This window comes from Rhea pennata, chromosome 9, assembly GCF_028389875.1.
Source record: "Rhea pennata isolate bPtePen1 chromosome 9, bPtePen1.pri, whole genome shotgun sequence".
Taxonomy (NCBI): Eukaryota; Metazoa; Chordata; class Aves; order Rheiformes; family Rheidae; genus Rhea; species Rhea pennata.
In genome coordinates, this window is record NC_084671.1 from 19,568,873 (window position 1) to 19,589,170 (window position 20,298).

Sequence of the window (20,298 nt, forward strand, 5' to 3'; positions counted from 1 at the left end):
GGAGGTCTTTGAAGGGACCAACTTCCATCCCAAACTCTGAAAGCTACTCACCGAAAAATTTCTGCCCGCTGTTTCAAGAAAACTTATCCTACTGGTTTAGTTGAGGATGGCACTCATGGCCTTGGATGCAACCAGGCATGACCAATCAATTCATTCATTTACCCCCCAAAAGGATGTGACTAAAAATGTGCCTAGGGAATGTTACAAATCTACATTTATGATATGATGTTTCTTCCAAGGAATCTCTGGCTAATCCCTACTGGACAGCTCAGCTTTGACTTAAAACCATCAAATGAAAATGAACAACCAAATATTTTAAACTATTGCTTTTTATTATAGTTACACTGGAGCACAAATAAATAAGCACTAAATTATTGTAAAATATTGTCAATGCACTAAAGAAAGCAGAATTGGTCTTCAAACAACATCTTATTACTTCAGAAGTATCAAAGTACATTTAATTACATCTTACCTAAAAAAATCAAGTACAAAAATGAAAAGAAAATTAATATGTATTTATACCGTGTATATAGAAACGGCTAGTAATATATGATTACAGTTAGCCTCTAGCTACTCCTTACTCCTACACAATCTCAGGCACATACCTGACAATTTCTAATGAAATATGAAAAAAGCAACATGACATTCAATTTTAAGATATTGGTAAATGCATTACATTGGAAGGAACACAGAATGATTTCTTTTTATTTAAAAACCCTGTCATTTAAAAACATAGTGCCATTGTCCACTAAAAAAAAAAAACCCCAAACCAAAAAAAACCCCATACCATTTTATACCATTTGCTTTAATTTGTCAAAAGGAGCAATAAAGTAGACATACATTGGCTAATATACGTAAACACCTTTTTAGTGCAAGAATAACAAGACCTGTGACTTTACTGTGCTTTCTTGAAATCACAGTGCACTTTACACAAATTGCTACACTATAATGTTTAACTTCAGGAGTTTAAAGCAAAATAAGTGCATACCAAACAATTTCATATATACAGTCTTCGCAAGTGTGTGTATATATGGGATCTGTATGTATATACAGATTGCATATTTATACAGACGACAGCTTTAATGACTGTGTTACTAAGTGCTGTCATTCACCCTGTGACACAGGAACTGCTGAGACAGTAGGTGACGTAGAAAATGTTTAAGCACCACATCGGTGGCACTCTGCAGGACCACGCGCCTTTACTCAAGCAACGGAGTGGTCCGACAGCGACCCGACTGCGCGGCAGCTTTCTTGCTCTGGCTCTGTCCGGGACCTTTGGAAATCTGCTCAGCCTGAGCCTCGCTTCCCTTCTCTGCAAAATGATTCTCACAGGTGTGAGGCTAAACTCGCGTTTCTAAAGTGCTTTGACGGGTAAGTGCTAAGTCATGTTCCACTTCTTCACGTTCTGTTGCACCTCAAAACAACAAGCCATTGTTTCCGTGGGACACAATGGGGATCTGGAAGCACGTGGGCGGTTACTTAGAGAGGACAACATCAACAGCGTTGAGCAAGAAAAGCAAAACAAAAAGTGGCTTTTATGGCAGCCAGTAACATACACACGACTCTGCTTACGACCAGAATGCTTCGACTCCCTGATAATTACTCCTACGATGTATCGATATGGGAAGGGTACAGTCGGAACAAACACCATTACAGGCCTCGCTGTGCCCGTCACCGTTTGCATTGCCCCACGGGCTCCGGAAGCGCGGCACCGTGCTGGCCGAGGGGCAGGATCGCAAAGCGCCTGCTTCGGAGACGTGCTGCTCACGCAGCACCCGCGCCAGCGCCCGGCCGGCCCGGCGCCCCGCTCCGCTCCGGCAAGGGCTGCCTTAAGCATTTCGCACGTGGCTGCAAGAAATTCTTCTCTTGCCACGTAAGAAGGAAGACAAAGCATAAACACTTTCTGAATCATGAACCTGTTATCTCAACAGATTTCTCACGACCAACAAGTCGTCTTCTTTCCAGCAGATTCTGGAACTTTGCGAGATCTCTTGAGTTTTTCTTCTGCCATTTTCTTTCTTGAAAAAAGAAAAAGAATAAGCAGAATATACAGTTGGTGTCTTTTGGTTGCATCATGTATTCAAAGATACCTTCACAGCCTCTGTTATTTCTCATTTCTTCTGTCATTCAGGCTGTGAGGGGTTCTTTAAATCTATATTTCAACTGTGTACCCATTCCAGCCACTGTATATTCACGACACACACAAATATTTAATATACATGGGTATATACGTATGCACACATCTGTGGGTATATATAGAGAGATACATGCATATATACATATATATGTGTGTATACATATGCATATATACATATACAGTAATGCTAATATACATACACACATATAAACACACACTTTATCTTTTACAGAAATCTCAGTTTGGACATCAAAATATACATCAGTTAGTTATAAAATATTTAAAAACTTTATTATTATTTCAGAGGCTGAAAAGAAACTACTACTGATAAAGCATTATTCAAACTCAAACTTTAGCAATATAGATTACAAAAACCTTCTAAAATTTGTTATTTTTGGTTTTTTTGATCAGCAATTAATACTGTGGCATTTCTGTCAATATAATTTCAAAGAAAAACCAATATAACAAGTTGCAAACAATACACCTTTTCTTCTCAGAGAAAATAATATTAAAATGATTGTTTAAAAGAGGGACTTCCGTGCTACCAAATTTCAGACGCATAGATAGAAATTTAAATACAGAAAATATATGCCATAGATCTTTTTTTCCCCTACTCCATAGCAGTACAAGTTTCCCTCATTCTCAACGGACCCATTGGAAGATATTTCACTGCATGGATTTCACCCTCATGATCAGTATAAACCATCTCTTTCTCCTGTTAAAACCAGGAGGTCGTAATCTTTGGTCATGACATCGTATTCTGTTAAAATGGGCGTGATGTAGCACAGGGCTGTTGGCCAATTACGTAAGCAGCCAGGAAGTAGAAATGGCACACACGGGGGAACGTGCTGTGTTGGCCTCTGCTTCAAAACCATGTGAAATCAGGAGATATTTCCCTATCGGCCTTCAAGGGGTCTGAATTCCAGCCTTTACTAATAGCGCAAGTTAATTTGACACAGCATAACGTAAGGAAGCGTTGCTGGGTTTAAAAATAATAAACGTGTAAATATGTCACCTTTGTTTTCTGGACCAAAGACAAATGTGGACGGGAATGGTGGCTGCAGAGCCCCTGCCTTAACCTGCTAAATGCCTGGTGCTCTCTTCGTCATGGGTTGTACAGCGCCTAGTCACAGTGAACCATGGTCTCTGCTAGTCAGCTGAGCATAATGAAGGAAGAGGTTCTGTTGCAGGCTTTTCTGCCGAGTATTTTTTTTTCCTTTCTCGTCTAAATAATTGTAGCTGGAGATTTTAATAACTGATTAGTATAAAACCGAGGGCAATTTAAAAGAGTAGCTTTCACGAGAGAACTTGCGCAGAACACTTCATATGTTAAATGCTGTTTGGACATCCACCTTCAGCACTTGCATTTGCATTGTTTGCAGTTTTATTATTTCCCACCAAAACTGTCTCCTCTTCAACCCTTCCCCCCACCCAAAAGCCACAGACGTCTGATAAGCACGACTCTAGTTAACTTCTACAGCCCTAGCACCAAGTCGTCTGTACATTGTACTGTTAAACAAAACGTACAACCACATGCTTTTGTACAGAGGCCAAATCTAGGCAGGTAAGGGAAATAAAATGGTGGTGGTGGAGGGAACATTAGAGTACCACATAGAAAATAGTTAATAAAACAATTTAACAGTAACTTTATATAGTAAAATTCTTCATAAATTTTTGAATTTTTATATATATGTATTTATATATATTTAAACAGTGTATTAGTTTGGGTGTTTTCAGTATATTGGCAAAATATTTACATTTTGATATCTTCCGGATCCAAAAAAATCCTGGATAAGTATGTATGCCTTAATCCGGTCGGAAACTTAAATTTCTCTCTTGACTGACAGGTGAGCACTGCAATGGTGTGTTTTTTCCTAGAAAGTTCACACCTGCAGGTAAGTCTTATGTTAGAGCCTTTGCCTTATTAAGAAAGCAGGCTACCTGTGCACGGCGCAGCACAGCGGCGAGGGCATCCTCCAGACGCCTGTCAAATTGCAGTGTCCCAGAAAACAGTTTGTTGTTTGGAATAAGGAGGAGGGCTGTATTTCTTGGTCCCAGTATTCTTTTTCCAACTTGGCAAAATAGGCATGCTGTCCTGTTTGCAGAGTCCTTTTTCTGATTTCTGTCGAGCTTTTATTTCTTTGCAGAGGCAACGTTTTTTCTCAATCATATCCAGCATTGTATGATCTCCTTGCAACCACTGCATACATGTCACCTATTAGAAAAAAAAAAAAAGGAAAAAAGAGGGAAAAAGAAAAAAAACATCCAAATAAGTATTTAAGTATTCAAAATAGATCATATATGTTGGTTCTTTGCAGGGTTAACATTATTCGTGTATTATTCTCATTCATTTCACTAACAAAAAACCTCTATGCCAACAGCAGAAACAAAGTCAATTTCTACTTCCAGCTACTACTCAAAGTAAAAAGAGTAATAAAAGGTCCCCTTTTAACTTCTCCAGAGCACTGAAAGCTAATAAAGATAAATGTTTTCAGCAAACTAGCACTATTTATTTCTGGTTGCATTTTGAATGATGGAATAGATCTTAAAAAGACACATGGATCTTAACAATATCCTTAAATTGTGGAAATAAAAAATTCTATTCACTCAAAACCACGTTTTATATTGCTTTCCAGATCCAGTCTGTCACATTAAAAGCATAGTGTTAACACTTCTGACTATCAAGCTAAATATAACTTTAATTTTTTAAAAATGATTTAATGAACTCCATATGAATTATATGGATTAACCTATTCTACTCTATAATGGTATTTCATTAAGTTGAGGTACCAAGTGTTTAGAAACTCCATGTTTTCATGCATGCAGGAAATTTCAAAATATGATTCTGATCCAAAGAAGAGGGGTTAGCATATGTTTAATTTTAAGCACATATCATAGCCCCTCTGAAGTTTGAAAATGTGGCTTCATTTGAATTCAGTGGGGTGCTCATATGACTAAAAATATGTGTGTCTTCAAGTGCTTTAGACTGGTTCCAAAATCACTAATAGTAAACTCTCTTGAAAAGGCTCATTGTATACAAGGTATACCAATATACACATTGTGTACCGGCAATCAGTAAACTTCCTCTGAACACAAACTTGGCAAATTTAAAGTGATTTCTTGTGGTTCACAGTGTTTATTTTCCACATTTGTCATTAATTTAGGATTTGTGTTAATAAATGCATGCCATGCCTTTGCAGGGCCTGTGTAAGTAGCTCTCTGATCTTGTCATGAAAATGCACATGGATGGTAATACTTTGACAGCATTTTATGATTTGTGAAGGGAATCTGTGTTTATTATTAACTTTAAGACTATCTGAGCATATTTATTAATACATATGCCTTTCGTTCACAAATTTTAAAATACTAAATCTGTGTGCATACACTAAGCTCCTACCATCAGGGACTGGTCTTCTTAGAAGCCAACAGAGAAACTTTCATTGACTTTAGTGGTTTATGTGGTCTGCTTGAAATGTGTTTAGCATTTATTGATAAACCAATAGAACAAATGTTCAGGTTCATAGCAGGAAACAGAGCAAAAGGAATAAATGTGAGCACAACTCCCAGAAGAAGTAACAATGTAAGATGTGCTCAAACACAAAAATAAACAGAACCGAAATAAATACAGAAATACGGGTATTTTTTCAAATCCCTGTGTAATGAAAGATTTTTAAGGTGTGACACCGGATAGACAAAATTACCTTTCTTTATACTGAAATAAAAGCATGTTTATCCTAACTTATATCCTGGACAATACTTTGCCTAGAATAGGTTTAATCCAGAACATGAATTTTGTCCTTGAATACACTCAAAAATTAAGATTTATGTAGGTAACATATCTATAGTATATCCTCCTGAATTGCTGAGCTAAAAGTCTTCCATAAGACTACTGTGCCTTATCTTTGTATTTGAATATTTAGTTTTCAATTTAGGAATGATCCGTCAAGTACTGTGGGTCTGAGACATGTCCCCCATGGAAACTGTGAGACCTTCTCTCTGGGTGTCTAGGCCTGATCCAAAACTCACTGATGGAAACAGAGATCCTCCTTCCCACTCCCCACTCCACTTCCCAGGTCTTTCGACAAGACTCTACCCGAGACAGAGTTCCTGCCACTCTATTCAATGGTGATGTGATACTACTTACGCAGCAGTGTCTTCATTTTTGCTGGGTCCTCCTACGTAAGGCAGCGCAGGTACGCAGTCTGCACAGAGTTCATTAAACAAAATATTCACAACACACTGCTGCATACCAGTTTCTGGGCAGAATTTGGCCACAATAGTGCTTGAGTGTTGATTTCCTCTATAGGCATTGGGAAATCCCTTCTCTTTTATAATCCGTCACGTAAGCCAACAGAACATGCCCTAATACCAAATCCTTACATCTTGCTGTATTCTTCAGTTACCACGCATCAGGAAGCGCCGTCAACTGCTTGTATGGTGGTTATCAGGAGAGTATTACAGCCACGTCATCCACACTTTCTCTCTGTCGTACTACACTCAGTTCTCCTGCCAACACAGCATCTTCTACTAGCTAATCTATTTCATGCGATTCAAGGGGATGTAAGCAGGATTTTGACATGCTAAGCCCAAAAATACCAACTGCAGCTTCCCAAAGATAGAAATGGTGTTGCAGAATCTATCATTTACACAGACATTCTGCCATCCCCTGCAAAACAGCAGCTAAAATAAACCTAAGTGTAGGCAGCTCCAATATCCCTTTTTATACTGGCCACCATATTGTGTAGCAGTCCGTGAATCATTTATTATGAAGAATTTGTTTGAGTTTTTCCACTTCCCAGTACGCAGATTTTCAAGACAAACTGTGCTTTTGTTTTTAATGTTCTTTTTGTTTGCCAGCTAAGTTTTGCACACCAATATCTTCTTAAATGTACCATATACATGATACATTCCTCTCCTATAATCACATTCAGGTAGTGGCATGTGCAGCATGAAGGGCCAGAACTGTTCTGTGCAATGTCATTTGCTAAACTAGACTAACCGAACACATATAATGTTGAAAGACTTGGGGGAAAAAAATTAAAAATGAGAACAAATGTTAATGTTTGATATTTTTGCCCAGTTCTAGTGTTAATGTGCAATAAAAATAAAAATACACTGAGCAAGAATGCCTGTATCTTGAAGCTGCAACTGGGAGAAAATTACTTGTGTGCAGTAATAGATTAATGAAGCAGATATGACAATTATCATGTTGCCAATGCACAATCCTGAAGAGCATGAACAGCATTTGCAGTGCGTCCTAGACAAACTTTGTGTGCTAAGGCTCACAAGCCAGCACAGCACTCAACACAGCTGTTTAATCATGTCAGTAACCCTGGACAACTTCTGCAGGGCTACTGAGCTGTTTAAGGCTAGTAATGTTGTGGAATTAGGCCTAATCCTTTCTGCTATTGCTGAACTGATGGAGATCACACTTATTTCCAGGACTAATTCTTTTCACATCCTTCTTCCTTTCTGGCTCCAACCTCATCTGGCCATGCACTAGGTTGCTAACATCACTGCTATATCATGCCAAGGGACTTGTTCAGTGTGTGACACAAAAATTAATGGTATTACAAGTTAATATAGAGAAAGAAGTACAAAAGTATAGCTTTCATAATATTGTACAGCTATACTGCTCTCCTGTTCCTGAAAGATCCAAGAGCATACATTCCAACCATACATTCACTGCAGCATGTTGGAGCCTGGCTGCAGACATCGACATACATGGACAGGCACAAAAGCCCTCAGCGTGGGTGGTGACAGCCAACAAGACACAGCACAGGGAGAGGTAAGCTGCTTGATTTTGACCAGAGAAATTGGCCTATTCTTAATGAAAGGGGAAAAAAGAGGCAGCATCTCTCTAATGTTAGGTTTGTAAGAATGGAAGGGGTTTCCTGGAAGGGAACTCCAGGCCTCTACTCTATCAGAAACTATGTCACATAATCTTTTATGAATTATGAAATTAACTGATTCCATGTAAATTATTGTTTTGATGGATTTTTCACTCAGGAAATTATTTTGGTCTAGGACACAACTTTCGTTCAAAACAAGAGGGAGCAAACAGCAAAGGAAAACACCATTCAGAGGCCCAAAAGTAGGGGCATGCAATTAGGACTTGTTGGAAGTAGGCTCAGATCCTTGCTCCTAAGCAGACAGCGAAAACTGCATGATAGCCTGGTATGTAGAAACCTTATGGGAATGTAGAGCGTTGGATAAATTCTCTCATATGGATGTGACTGAGTACAAGTGTAAATGAGGATGTCTCATAGATTAGTGAGTTCCTGGTAAACACACTAATCCTTCAATTACTCCTCCTTCTCTAGTTTTCCTCAAAAAAATTTGTAAAGCAAATGTTTCTTCCAAAGCTGAACAAAGAACAAAAAGGAACAAGCTCTACCATGCAAAACTAAAATCTTCTATCTAGCTTTAGTCACCAGCTTTCTGGAAGGCCTTAGGAAAAGTCAGTCTGTGTTGCCACATCACTGTTACTATCTGCCCTATTTTTTCTGCCTTTTATAGCCCAAAACAGTGGAAGTGAATTACATTAAAATCTGTCAAATAATCACAGAATCACAGAATCAGTAAGGTTGGAAGGGACCTCTGGAGATCACCTAGTCCAACCTCCCTGCTCAGCAAGGTCACCTAGAGCATGTTAGACAGGGTTGTATCCAGGCAGGCCTTGACTATCTCCAGAGAAGGAGACTCTACAACCTCTCTGGGCAACCTGTGCCAGTGCCGTGTCACTCTCACAGGGAAGAAATTCCACCTCACGGTCAGGCGGAACTTCCTGTGCTTCAGTTTCTGCCCATTGCCTCTTGTCCTGTCGCATGGGACAACAGAAAAGAGTTTGTCCCCGTCCCACTGACATCCTCCCTTCAGATACTTATACACATTGATCAGATCCCCCCTCAGTCTTCTCTTCCCCAGGCTGAAGAGGCCCAGCTCTCACAGCCGGTCCTCATAGGGCAGGTGCTCCAGCCCTCTGATCACCTTCGTAGCCCTATGCTGGACTCTCTGCAGTAGCTCCATGTCTCTCTTGTACTGGGGAGCCCAGAACTGGACACAGTACTCAAGATGAGGCCTCACAGGGCTGAGCAGGAGGGCAGGATCACCTCCCTCAACCTGCTGGCAACAGTCTTCCTAATGCACCCCAGGAGACCATTGGCCTTCTTGGCCACTAGGGCACACTGCTGGCTCATGGTCAACTTGTCACCCAGCAGCACTCCCAAGTCCTTCTCCTCAGAGCTGCTCTCCAGAAGGTCAGCCCCCAGCTTGTACTTGTGCATGGGGTTATTTCTCCCTAGGTGCACTCTCTACACTTGCCCTTGTTGAACCTTATGAGGTTTCTCTCCACCCAGCTCTCCAGCCTGTCCAGGTCTCTCTGAATGGCAGCACAGCCCTCAGGTGTACCAGCCACTCCTCCCAGCTTGGTATTGTCGGCAAACTTGCTGAGGAGGCACTCTGTCCCCTCACCCAGGTCATTGATGAAGAAGTTGAACAGGATGGGACCCAGTACTGAGCCCTGGGAGACTCCACTAGCCACAGGCCTCCAACTAGACTCCACGCCACTGATGACGACCCTCTGAGCTCTGCCTTTCAGCCGGTTCTCAATCCACCTCTCTGTCCGCCCGTCTAACCCACACTTCCTGAGCTTATCTAGGAGGATGTTCTGGGAGCCTGTGTCAAAAGCCTTGCTGAAGTCAAGGTACACAACGTCCACTGCTCTCCCTTCATCTACCCAGCCAGTCATTCCATCATAGAAGGCTATCAGATTGGTTAAGCAGGATTTCTCCTTGGTGAATCCATGCTGGCTACTCCTAATCATCTTCTTTTCCTCCATATGTCTGGAGATGACATCCAGAATGAGCTGTTCCATCACCTTACCAGGATGGAGGTGAGGCTGACCGGCCTATAGTTGCCTGGGTTGTCAGATTCCATATTGGCAGTGCCACAGAACAAGAAATACTATTATAAAATCAACTTTCAAGTAAGAAAAAAGCAACTCTGTGATATCACATATAAAACTCTAATTCCAACATTACCTGATTTTAGGTAGACAACTAACAAGCTTCCATTAATAGGAGACAAGGTATTATTTGTTAGAAGAGCTTGCTGAAGTAAGATTTACCCTTTTCCTAGACACCTCTTTCTTTTTTTTTTCATCATCATCATCTTCACAGCAGTGGGAGTTGGAGAAGGCAGCAATATGAGTTTATGTAGCAGGTGCAGCAGTATGGGAAAGACCCTTTGCAAATTCAGGTGAAATCTGTGGTCCATGTTAATGGCAAAACAGCTGCTGCCTTCAGTAAGATGGGAGAGGCTGCGGGAGTCAGTGCAGAGCTCACCCAGCCCAGGCAACGGGCAGGAACAGCGGCACAGCTTCACTGAGTCTCCCTTTCTGAGCTGCTTATCCATGAAGCTGCTTCAGGGCTTTTATTCAAATGCACACATGCATATAAAAAAATAGTCAAAAAAAGCCCTTCATCCATCTCCAAAACACAATGCAAAATATTTTGTCTAAGAAAACTTCTAGAATTAGAAAATAGAGCCAAAGACACCAGTTCTGGGGAGTGTTTTAATGCTTTATGGATATCAGAGAGACAAACTAGTTTACTTCTCTACAAGGTATAACTGGTACTCTTTTGTGTGTAGCGGTCTCCATTAGCATTGGGTCTATCTTCATTTATTTTTACATCACTAGACTGAAATTTTGAATTATTCTAGAAAGATAAATAGCAGTCCCCATTTTGTACAAATATATGTATAGTTTAAATTAGATGTCTGAGCTAAATCACAGAACTGTCTTTGAACAGAGGTTTGACAGAGAAAATATTTACAGTTCAATCACTCTTGAAGGACAATCCCTGTACCCAGAGGTCAGTACACTCATCTGCTCTCTGCTACAGAGAATTTACTGAGAAAAATTCATAATCTCAGTGAAAAAACAAAACAGGCTCTCTGAAATAGTCAATGAATCACAATCTCAGAAACCGACTGGTGTCACAGTAGACTATTTCAATCATTAAAACTGAGCTGGGGCTTTGCCGCCGCCCCACTCCACGCTGCACGTCCCATCTGCTCCCAGTAAAGCGAGGCTGGAGCTGCTCTAACAGTCTCAGAGAGAGAGACTGGATTCACACAAGTGCCCAAAATCCAGATGTTTAATGCAAGAAAAATAAGTACGAATGAACTAATATGATAATGGAATAAAGATAGAAGAAAATATTCTCCAGTAGTATAGTTATGCAGCTACTGATGGATATTACTTTCTACACTTGTTGCCATGGTCGTTAAGTGTACAAACTGTATCTGTATGTTGATGACTATTCCAAGAATGAGATATGACTTTCTGGCCCTTCAGGAACTGGACATTCAACATAAGGAACATAACTCAAAGTGCATTAATACAGTGCACATACAGTTCTTTGTAACCCTCTATATACCTCTATATACTTTTTAACACAGGTATGCTACTGAAAAAGATATGGTAATACCTTTAAGCTATAAACATACCAAATTATCCAAGATTGCACAGTCTTTCCAAAAGCAAAAATGTGAGACAGGGCAAAAGGAAAAACATGGGAGCAGAACCAAACATATGTAATGAAAAATTCTCAGTGCCAGGCCTGGGACTCTGTTTCTTAAGTGTAATAAATTTTGCTTGCTCATACGTGACAGATAAATAGATACATGAATACAAAGACAGATACTGCTCTCTCTTGATAAAAAGACTTATTGTGATCTGTAAGTTCCACTCAAATCTCATTGTCATGTGCTGAGTCCCATGTAACTTGACAGTGAGCCCAAGACTGCAAGCATGCAACTGCCCTGCACACCTGCTTTTGCCAGCAATGAGAAAGAAGAACGTGCAGGGAGCGAGTGCTTGACTCAGATCTAAAGTGCATCTTCCTCTCTGTTGATTCAGGGGCAGCTCAGAGGCCTGTGGTCCCAATCTGGGCAATTCTCTGAAGTTAGGCCACAGGGTCTACATGTAGACAAGATAAGTTCATGCTAATTCCCTGTGCTGAGAGGCATTTCAGGCAACATTTCGTTGAAAGGTGCAATGTAATTTTCACAAGAGTGTCCATGAAAATATGCGCTGCTAAAAATCCCGTTACAGAGAAGTGAGTTTTGAAATATCATAAGCAGCTCTATTATGAGTCACAAAGTCAGAAAATGTTGAACCTTTTTAATTAATTTTTGAATTTTCTAAGACTTGAATTGACCACCTTGTATTTCCTATTCTGGACACTTCCATGAGTGGGGTTTCTGTGAAAACTCTGTTGAACTTTCAGTGACTTAAAGTATTTTCCGCTACAGCTCAGATGAGGACTTCAGACGATGCTGTGCCCCGTTCAGATGCTTCTCCTTGTGACGTCTTTTCTGGTAAGTTCTTGGTTTGCTTATTGCAAATGCTGCTGGTTTGTTTGAAGTGGTATTGGAAGCTCTGGGCAATATGAGAACCCTATGATTAAGGGGGTGTTTCCTTACTTTTTTTCCTAATACTGTAGATTCACCTAATGTTGCTGAAATTCTACAGGTTATGGGGCTGAGAAAGAGGCTGTTCTTTTCTGGTCCTTCTGAGTATCTTCCCTCTCCTATCGCATGGGTGGGGGCTGAATCTTCATTTACAGGAAGGGTGGGGAAAACCAAATAATATGCGTGTGATCATGGATGTCATGTACAAATACCTATTTTCTTCATGACATCTGTATAATTAAAATGAATGCCCAGCGGCCAATGTGAGGCTATAACAAAGTGATCTTAAACCAACATAAATTAAAATGAAATAAAAACATCAACCATATTTGGAGGAAAATGATTAGAAATGCCTCCTGTATCTGAAAACAAAGCCATCAATGAACAGTGCAATCTATGAGCAGTGCTACAGGTTGTTGAGCAGAGCCAAGCATGCTGGTTTGTTTTGGCAGGCTAACAAGAAGTGAAGAAGAAAGGCTTTCTGAAAGCCACTTACCATCCTCTGTGAGGAAAAGGTACTCCCTCCCTCTTGCCTGCTCTGAGACAAGAGTTTCCAAACTCTCTTTCCCACTGAACCTCTTGATGACACCTTCTCTGATGCAGATGGGTCCCAGCCATCTGGCCAGGTAAGGTATTTCCACGCGGGAGGGTGTGAAATCCCACTCCTAGGCAGGTAGCTGTGTGCCACGGGTGCAAGCGGCAGATGGCCAAGTTACGTAGCAACAGTTACTTCATGATCTGTTATCTGATACTCTTAGCTTGATGCAGAGATCCTCTTAGCACATGTTTGCAAAGGGGGAGTCGTCCAGTGCAGGAGTTCAGCAAGAATCAAGTTTCAAAAAATCTGAGAAGTGAGATCCTTACCCATTTGAAGCCAACAGGAATTTGCCCACTGACTTCACAGGTCCAAGAATTTGACCACAGTTTATTCAAACAAGTATTAATAAAAAAGCTCACATGTTTTAAAAAGCCTTCTGAAGAGAACTTGGAAAATTATGTTGGATAGTTTTTCTTATGCTAACCATTAGCTATAACCAATGCAGTGCAGCTGAATGCTGTTAATTCCAATGGCTGTAAGAGTTGGTAAGGAGGGTAAATCTACAGGCTGCATCTGCAGTCATTTCTTTATCTCTGACAGAGGTAATCTGGAATAATATTGACATAAAAGACAGCATAATTTGGCCCAAAATAGGTAGTCATTCATATAGTTCTATACTGCTACTCAGCTCTCCCGTTACTGTTAAATTCAAAACAACAGTTGGTTATTAATACAAAGGTGATTAAAAGTAACAGTATGTTCAGGAACACACAGCAAGTGCAATGTGAGCTGTGAAAACAGACGCTCTCGGTGCGATCAGCAGTGCGTGGCAACATCCCCCCGGGAACACTGGAGAGTGTCATTGCAACCTCTTCTCCAGAAGTGTTGGAGGTGTTTTCTAGAAGGTGTTCAACGTATGTCAGCAACCACATCAAACGATGCCTGTGCATTCACGTACATATATCACAACCACGGGTATACAACATGTGCTACGCGCTACCATGGACTGCCCTTCGGGTTCTAACAGCCACAAATTCTTTTTAAGAGACACAAGTAACCTCACTATTTTCCCTTGAATAGTATGGGGATATTAACTGAAAGAGGCATAAATAAAATTATACCAATGGCCTGTATTAAGCATGTTTTAATAGACTTTGATAGTAGTACTAATATATTTCTGATTGACACACATGCTGGAAGTTTAAGAAACACACACACTTTCTGTTTCCTCAAGGACTTTTCCCTCTGCATTTCTAATGCAGTACAAGCCACTCTAAGGCAATTTTCTATTTTTTTTTCATATAGCAAGTTCTCTAATGTTACAGGTGCAGATTTGGAAATAAAGCTTACCAGTTAACCTGTGTTACTTTGGCTGATGCAGGAATAATGTAGGTGTTATTATCACATAGTTAGTTGTTAGCATCTTGGTGTTAGAAGATGACATCTAGGTGACAAAAGTTTTAAGCATCTTTGGGAAAGGGTTCCCCCAGCGCACTAGTCTTAATTTTAACAAAAAAGTTGGCTGGGAAGGAGCACTTTGTAATCTTACACTGTATATTTAACATTAAAAAGTTCACTGACAATTGCTATTTCAATGTAAAAAATGCATGTGCATCACTATTATTATGACACAGAAATTGCTGTGTTTCATGTTTTAATTTCCATTATTTGAAATTTCTAAACTTCTAGTAACATGTTTGTTTATAAACTGCTTTCTTCTACTACAGTAAAAACAATAACCAGAGTGCTTATAAAAACTGTTTTACTACTTAATGCAGATCTTGTAATTAAATGATGCAGTGCCCAAACAAAGCTCTGGATGCTTTTCTCCAATACAAGCCACTACAAGACTGACTGCGCTGTGTTACATGCTGTCGCCTCACAGCTCCCCCACTTCGAAACAAGTGACGAGAATACTTGGAACTCCAAGAATTCCAGAAGATCCAAGCTTATGAAAAATTAAGTTATCCAAAAATTAAATTAGCAAATTGTTCGCAGACTATTAGCATCTCTGATCCCAATCCTTCAGCTTCATGATTCATTGTTTCCAATTACTAAATGTCACTGTTACTGCATACAGCATCAGCGCTGCACATAGGACTACACCTTAATTTTTCCAGTTATTCTCAGACTACCGCTGATGCTATCAATATAGCAAACTTTAAATGATAAATTCATCATTCTGCATTCCATTTTTATACTGGCAATGGGTCTAACAAAGGATCACCCTGACCTTGCATTATTGACATATTTGGAAACATGCATTCTTATCTAAGCTATTTTTTTTACAACAAACAACTGTCTGAAATGTACTGCTTGACCTACTGTTATTTAACACATTCTGTAAAAGCTAGTATTTTTAAAACAAGAGTCTGTAGAGCAACTATTATTCAGGATATTGTGTAAAGTTGTCTCATGCATCTCGTTTATGCAGTGGATCATCACAAAGTGCATTCCTATTGAGACTGCTCATGAAAAATCAAAGCTCAAAGCTTAGCTTTGCTAAGCAATAAACACAGAACTCAGGCAACCCACCATGATACATCCTCTTGTTCACTGTAAAATAGAAAGGAAAATTCAATATTGTGTTAGGTCAATTACAGGAGTGACAAAGGACAGAATACCCAGACTTTGTAATGTTAAATGATGCAGAGCTTTCTTGTAAGTGCATTTTGCAGTATAGCATCTGTAGTGTAACACTCTCCATGTTCCAGACTTCATTAAGACTCTAGAAGGGGCTACTAAACCCGGCTGTCCACCTCTTCCTTTTGCTGGCATTACTCCACTGCACGTGTCGCATAGCTGTTCATGAACCAGTTTATCTTAAAACACTCGGACAGTTTGAGGCAGTGACCTTAATGACCACTCCAGCTAGCCCTGCTTACAACTTAGTACCACATCCACAGTATAGAACACCTGTAATTAGTGTTTCTTAATCTAAATCACGGTAGTTTTATTCCAAATCTCATATTCAAATGAGCCCCCACCCCCCTTCAGGCCCTGCTTCGAAGGAACAAGGAGCAGTGACAGCTGCTGATGGTCAAGATCCTCTGCTCCTTAGGATCCAACCTCTGTGGGCAGCAAAAGCTCTGACTGCCAGGGAGCTGAAGGCAGCAAGACGCATACTCTATACTACTGTTTCTTGTCACCCACTAGTGGCCAAGAAGGACACAGAAATTGAATTGGGAAGAAAGAAAATCAGTGGAAACTAGACCAACATTGTGGAAGAACTAAGAGAAAGTGGACACTGAGGCCAGGGCAAAAGTTATAGAAATGTGATGTATGGAGACACTGCAATTATGGTCATTCAAATATGTTCCAAATTTACTGGACCTAGTTTTATCCAAGCTGAAACTTCAGTGTTGTTCCTACTGATGTCAGTACTAGGAATTACACTTTCTTCTGTGGGAGGAAGTTTGTACTTACGAGCAACAACCATCTCTCCTAACGACCAGAGCCACGACTTGCATTTCATGTTCAAGTATGGTACCAGTAAAGAGCATGAAAATTAGTTTAAAACAATAACAAACTATTTCGTTCCTTCACTAAAATAATGCATTATTTATTCCTGCAACTGCAGATGAAGATTTAACTAACTTTTACTACTATGACAACTAAAGAACCTCCTTACATTGCTTTTTCAGTAAAGCCTCTCTTTAAGTCTTTAAAATTTTCTAGTATTTTCTAGTGTTTTCATTAAAGTAGTCACAAGAATCATTTAAAAGTTAAAATGATCAGAGTAATATAGGGAGTGCCTCAGCACTGAATGGGCCAGTGCCTACAATTCCTCTTTCTCATTAGGTGATCTAAACATACAACTACCTCAGATACAGGTTATGACGTTGTTTCACAGATAAGAAATTTTGAAATTTGCTCTTACAATTCTCCTTTTTTATTGTGAATTAATGGTCATTTTCTTATATTGAATGCCATTTCTCAAATATTGTATAGATTGTTTGGGGGAAGAGAGATAATACTTTTAGGAAAAGATGGCTGAAAAACATCATGATTCAGAGACGATTGTATTCTTGTAGGTATTCATATCTGTGTTTTTATAGGCACATAAAGTGTGATTGCAAGACAGAGATTTCCATGTATAATTCACTACTAAAGCCAATTTGAAACATAATTCATGAATACATACTACAGTGATACAGTGTACTGAGAGCTTCTAAAGAATCCTAAATTCTGAAGAGTATAAGAGCCTTCCTTGGCACAAGATACCAGATCTGCTCTAACTTGACACAATTTCATTTAATCAGGAATTGCTAAACAACATAATACCCAAATCTAATATGACCTATCGACAGATAGAATAGCTGAAATACAGGCAAGAAACTAAGAGTGGCACCTACAAGCTTTAAAAAATGGGATTCATTGGTTACCTGCATCTTACCTTGGTTTTCTATTTAAAGGTGATCACCAAATGAATGACACTAGCTGGCACAATATGTGACAGTGATTTGGTCTAAATGCAACACATCAAGCCACAAACACCAGTCTGCTAGACGAGGGCTTTGCCTGCAGGGTTCCCGCGCATGGGTGACCAGGCAGCACTCTGCAGCACACCAGCTGTGATAGCACTATGAGTGCAATCCAAGTTCAGGCCTCCAAAGCAGAGATTTAAATATTTATTTTAAAAAGAAGAGCTAAAGACAAAGCAGACTAACAAAATATTCAACTTCATTACCTGTAACATAAGTGAACAAATTGCTAAGCAGCAACAAAAGGCTATTTTTCTCTGTTAGGCTCATGTTTTTGAAATGTGATGCAGAAATCAAGTAAGAGCTATCATCTGATTATTATTAATCAAAAAAAGAACAATGCTGTTGTATTTTCTCCTTTTTGCTACTTTCTATTTTGACTCTGTTACAACTTATATTGTGTTTATAAACCCCAGACACTAAATGCCCTTTTCCACACTGCAAAAATGACATAAGCCTTAAAGACTCAACCCATAAGTACATTTGTATTAATTACCACTGACTTGAAAAGACTTAAGTTCAGGTCCCAGCCCATAAACACCAAGCTCAAGTAATGGAATGTGCTCTTTCCCCATACTATTTTTTGTTGAGAAAAAACAGTCCTTGGATCCTTTCATTTGTAGCTTATGAGTGAAACAGGGATTTGTTGTTGTCCTGCATGAGGTCGGAATTTAATCCTGTAAGTTTAAAGGAAAAATTGAAAAGGATTTTCTATTATGTGATTTTATTTGGGGTGAAGGTTCTTCATAACAGTGGCTTGATCATGCTAAAAATTCCGTAGTATTTCCTGTATAAAAATTTGTCTTCTGAGATCTTTCTGAGTAGCTGCTGCCACTCTGCTGCTGCAGCTTACTACACATTGCGACCGGCCTCACTGGACGAGATGGTAAGATCATAACATTAACATTAAGAGGAAGCAAATTTGCCACTCTTCCAAATAATTAGGTCTTGCGCTGAAACACATATGATTATCGTAGAAGTTCCAATTCAGTGAAGAACTTAAACATAAAAATATTGTATGTCTTCTTGATTTAGAGGGATACTGTGCTGTTTAAAGCTAAGCCTGTGCTGTACGGGGTCAAGGCCAGGTACCCGAGCCTACATACAGTTGCGTGCTGATTAACTTTACAAAGGGCTAACAAATGGTTGTTAGTTGTTTTAATAAATGCCTAATCAATTGTTATGTATTTACTGTGGCTTGCAAAGAGGTAGTTTGAAACCATAACTGAGTAATACAATGTCTGTAATGTTCTTATTAAATGGACTCATAAAGTATGATATTTTTATATGTTTCTAAAGCTCAGCTGCACTGGAGAGACTTGTCTTTCCAGCCTGAGGAAGGCCTTGTCCAGCCAGTATTTATATGTGCAAGACTTTGTGGGCATGGATCGTCCCTCAGATTTATCGGAAGTCCCTCTGTGAACAGAGGTAGGGTTTGGAGGAGGAAAGCCCAACTGGCTGAGGGCGTATCTAAATCTAGAAACACTTGACAAACATGAGACACAGGGAGACAAAAGAGCAGAATGTGGCTATTATCAAATATTTTTCAACCACAGAAAGCACTCATGAGAAACACAAATATCTTCAGAATTTGGGGCTGTTAAAATAATTTTTTTTTGAAGAACAGGAAAACTTAAAATGACTAAAATAATCATCTTTTAAAGTTCTCATTTAAAATACATGACATTTTTATTTTCATTGTTTAACAAGACAAAATGAGAATAAAAGTAGGTTATCAAAAGTGGGTGCTGGCATTCATACTTTTATATAATTGGCATACACATAATGTATATGAATAGCCACACATTTCTAGTGAAAGACTATGAACAAACACACATACATATACATAGATATATAAACATACTATACATACATACATGAGTGAATATACATATTTATGTGCATACAGTATACAGACAAGATACTATACAGGTACAGTAAGTGCAATATACTGTATAAGGCTATACAAACATCGAAAGATTCTGGTGAAATGATGCCAACCACGAGAACAAAGCTTGAATGACTGGTGATTTAACACAGATGGTGGGGAAAAACCTTGCTGCTCCGTGTCGTGTTTTATGCATCAGGCACACACGGTTCAAACAGAAAACATGGTACAATACATTCAGTTCATATATAAAAAAGGTAAGACAAGTGGGAGTGTGCATGGAGGTAATTGAAATGTGTATGAGCAGACAAATAAGGTTGTTCTACCTAGAATACACAGTGTTTGTGTTCATTTATAGAGAATGCCTATATATAAACCCATGCCTTCATGAATTCATGCCATTTTTTATTTCTATTTTTTCCTTTAAGAATATTACAAAATTCTTGCCCTGAGTTAAACATAAATGCACACAGAAAAGGAAGGAAAAAAAAGAAATTGCATGCTTTCTTTCTTTCTTTTTTTTTTTTTTTTTTTTTCCGAACCAAGGCACAATGTCTTCAATAGTGATTGCAACACCATTTGAAATCAACTTAGCAGTAGTTATTGTTCTGGTACCGCTTCTGTTTTAATGTGACTAAACTAATTGTTTACACACAAAAGTCTCAGAACAAGCTTTGAAGTGAATTTACAAGTTTTTTGAAGAGAATAAATAATTTGGGAAATGTCATAGAGAGAAATTCCCTGAAGAAGAAGGAATGTTACCAAACAGAAT

General features: G+C 39.2%; 1 protein-coding gene across 1 annotated transcript in view; it reads right to left on the minus strand.

Annotated features, from left to right (window-relative positions):
* Nucleotides 1–4,124: 4,124 nt before the first annotated feature.
* The window catches only part of NYAP2 (neuronal tyrosine-phosphorylated phosphoinositide-3-kinase adaptor 2), a 134,999-nt gene continuing 118,825 nt past the window's right edge, over nucleotides 4,125–20,298 (minus strand). The window contains exon 6 of the mRNA XM_062583140.1: nucleotides 4,125–4,352. Coding sequence (XP_062439124.1) covers nucleotides 4,125–4,352 — 228 coding nt within the window. The remainder of the gene's footprint in view (nucleotides 4,353–20,298) is intronic.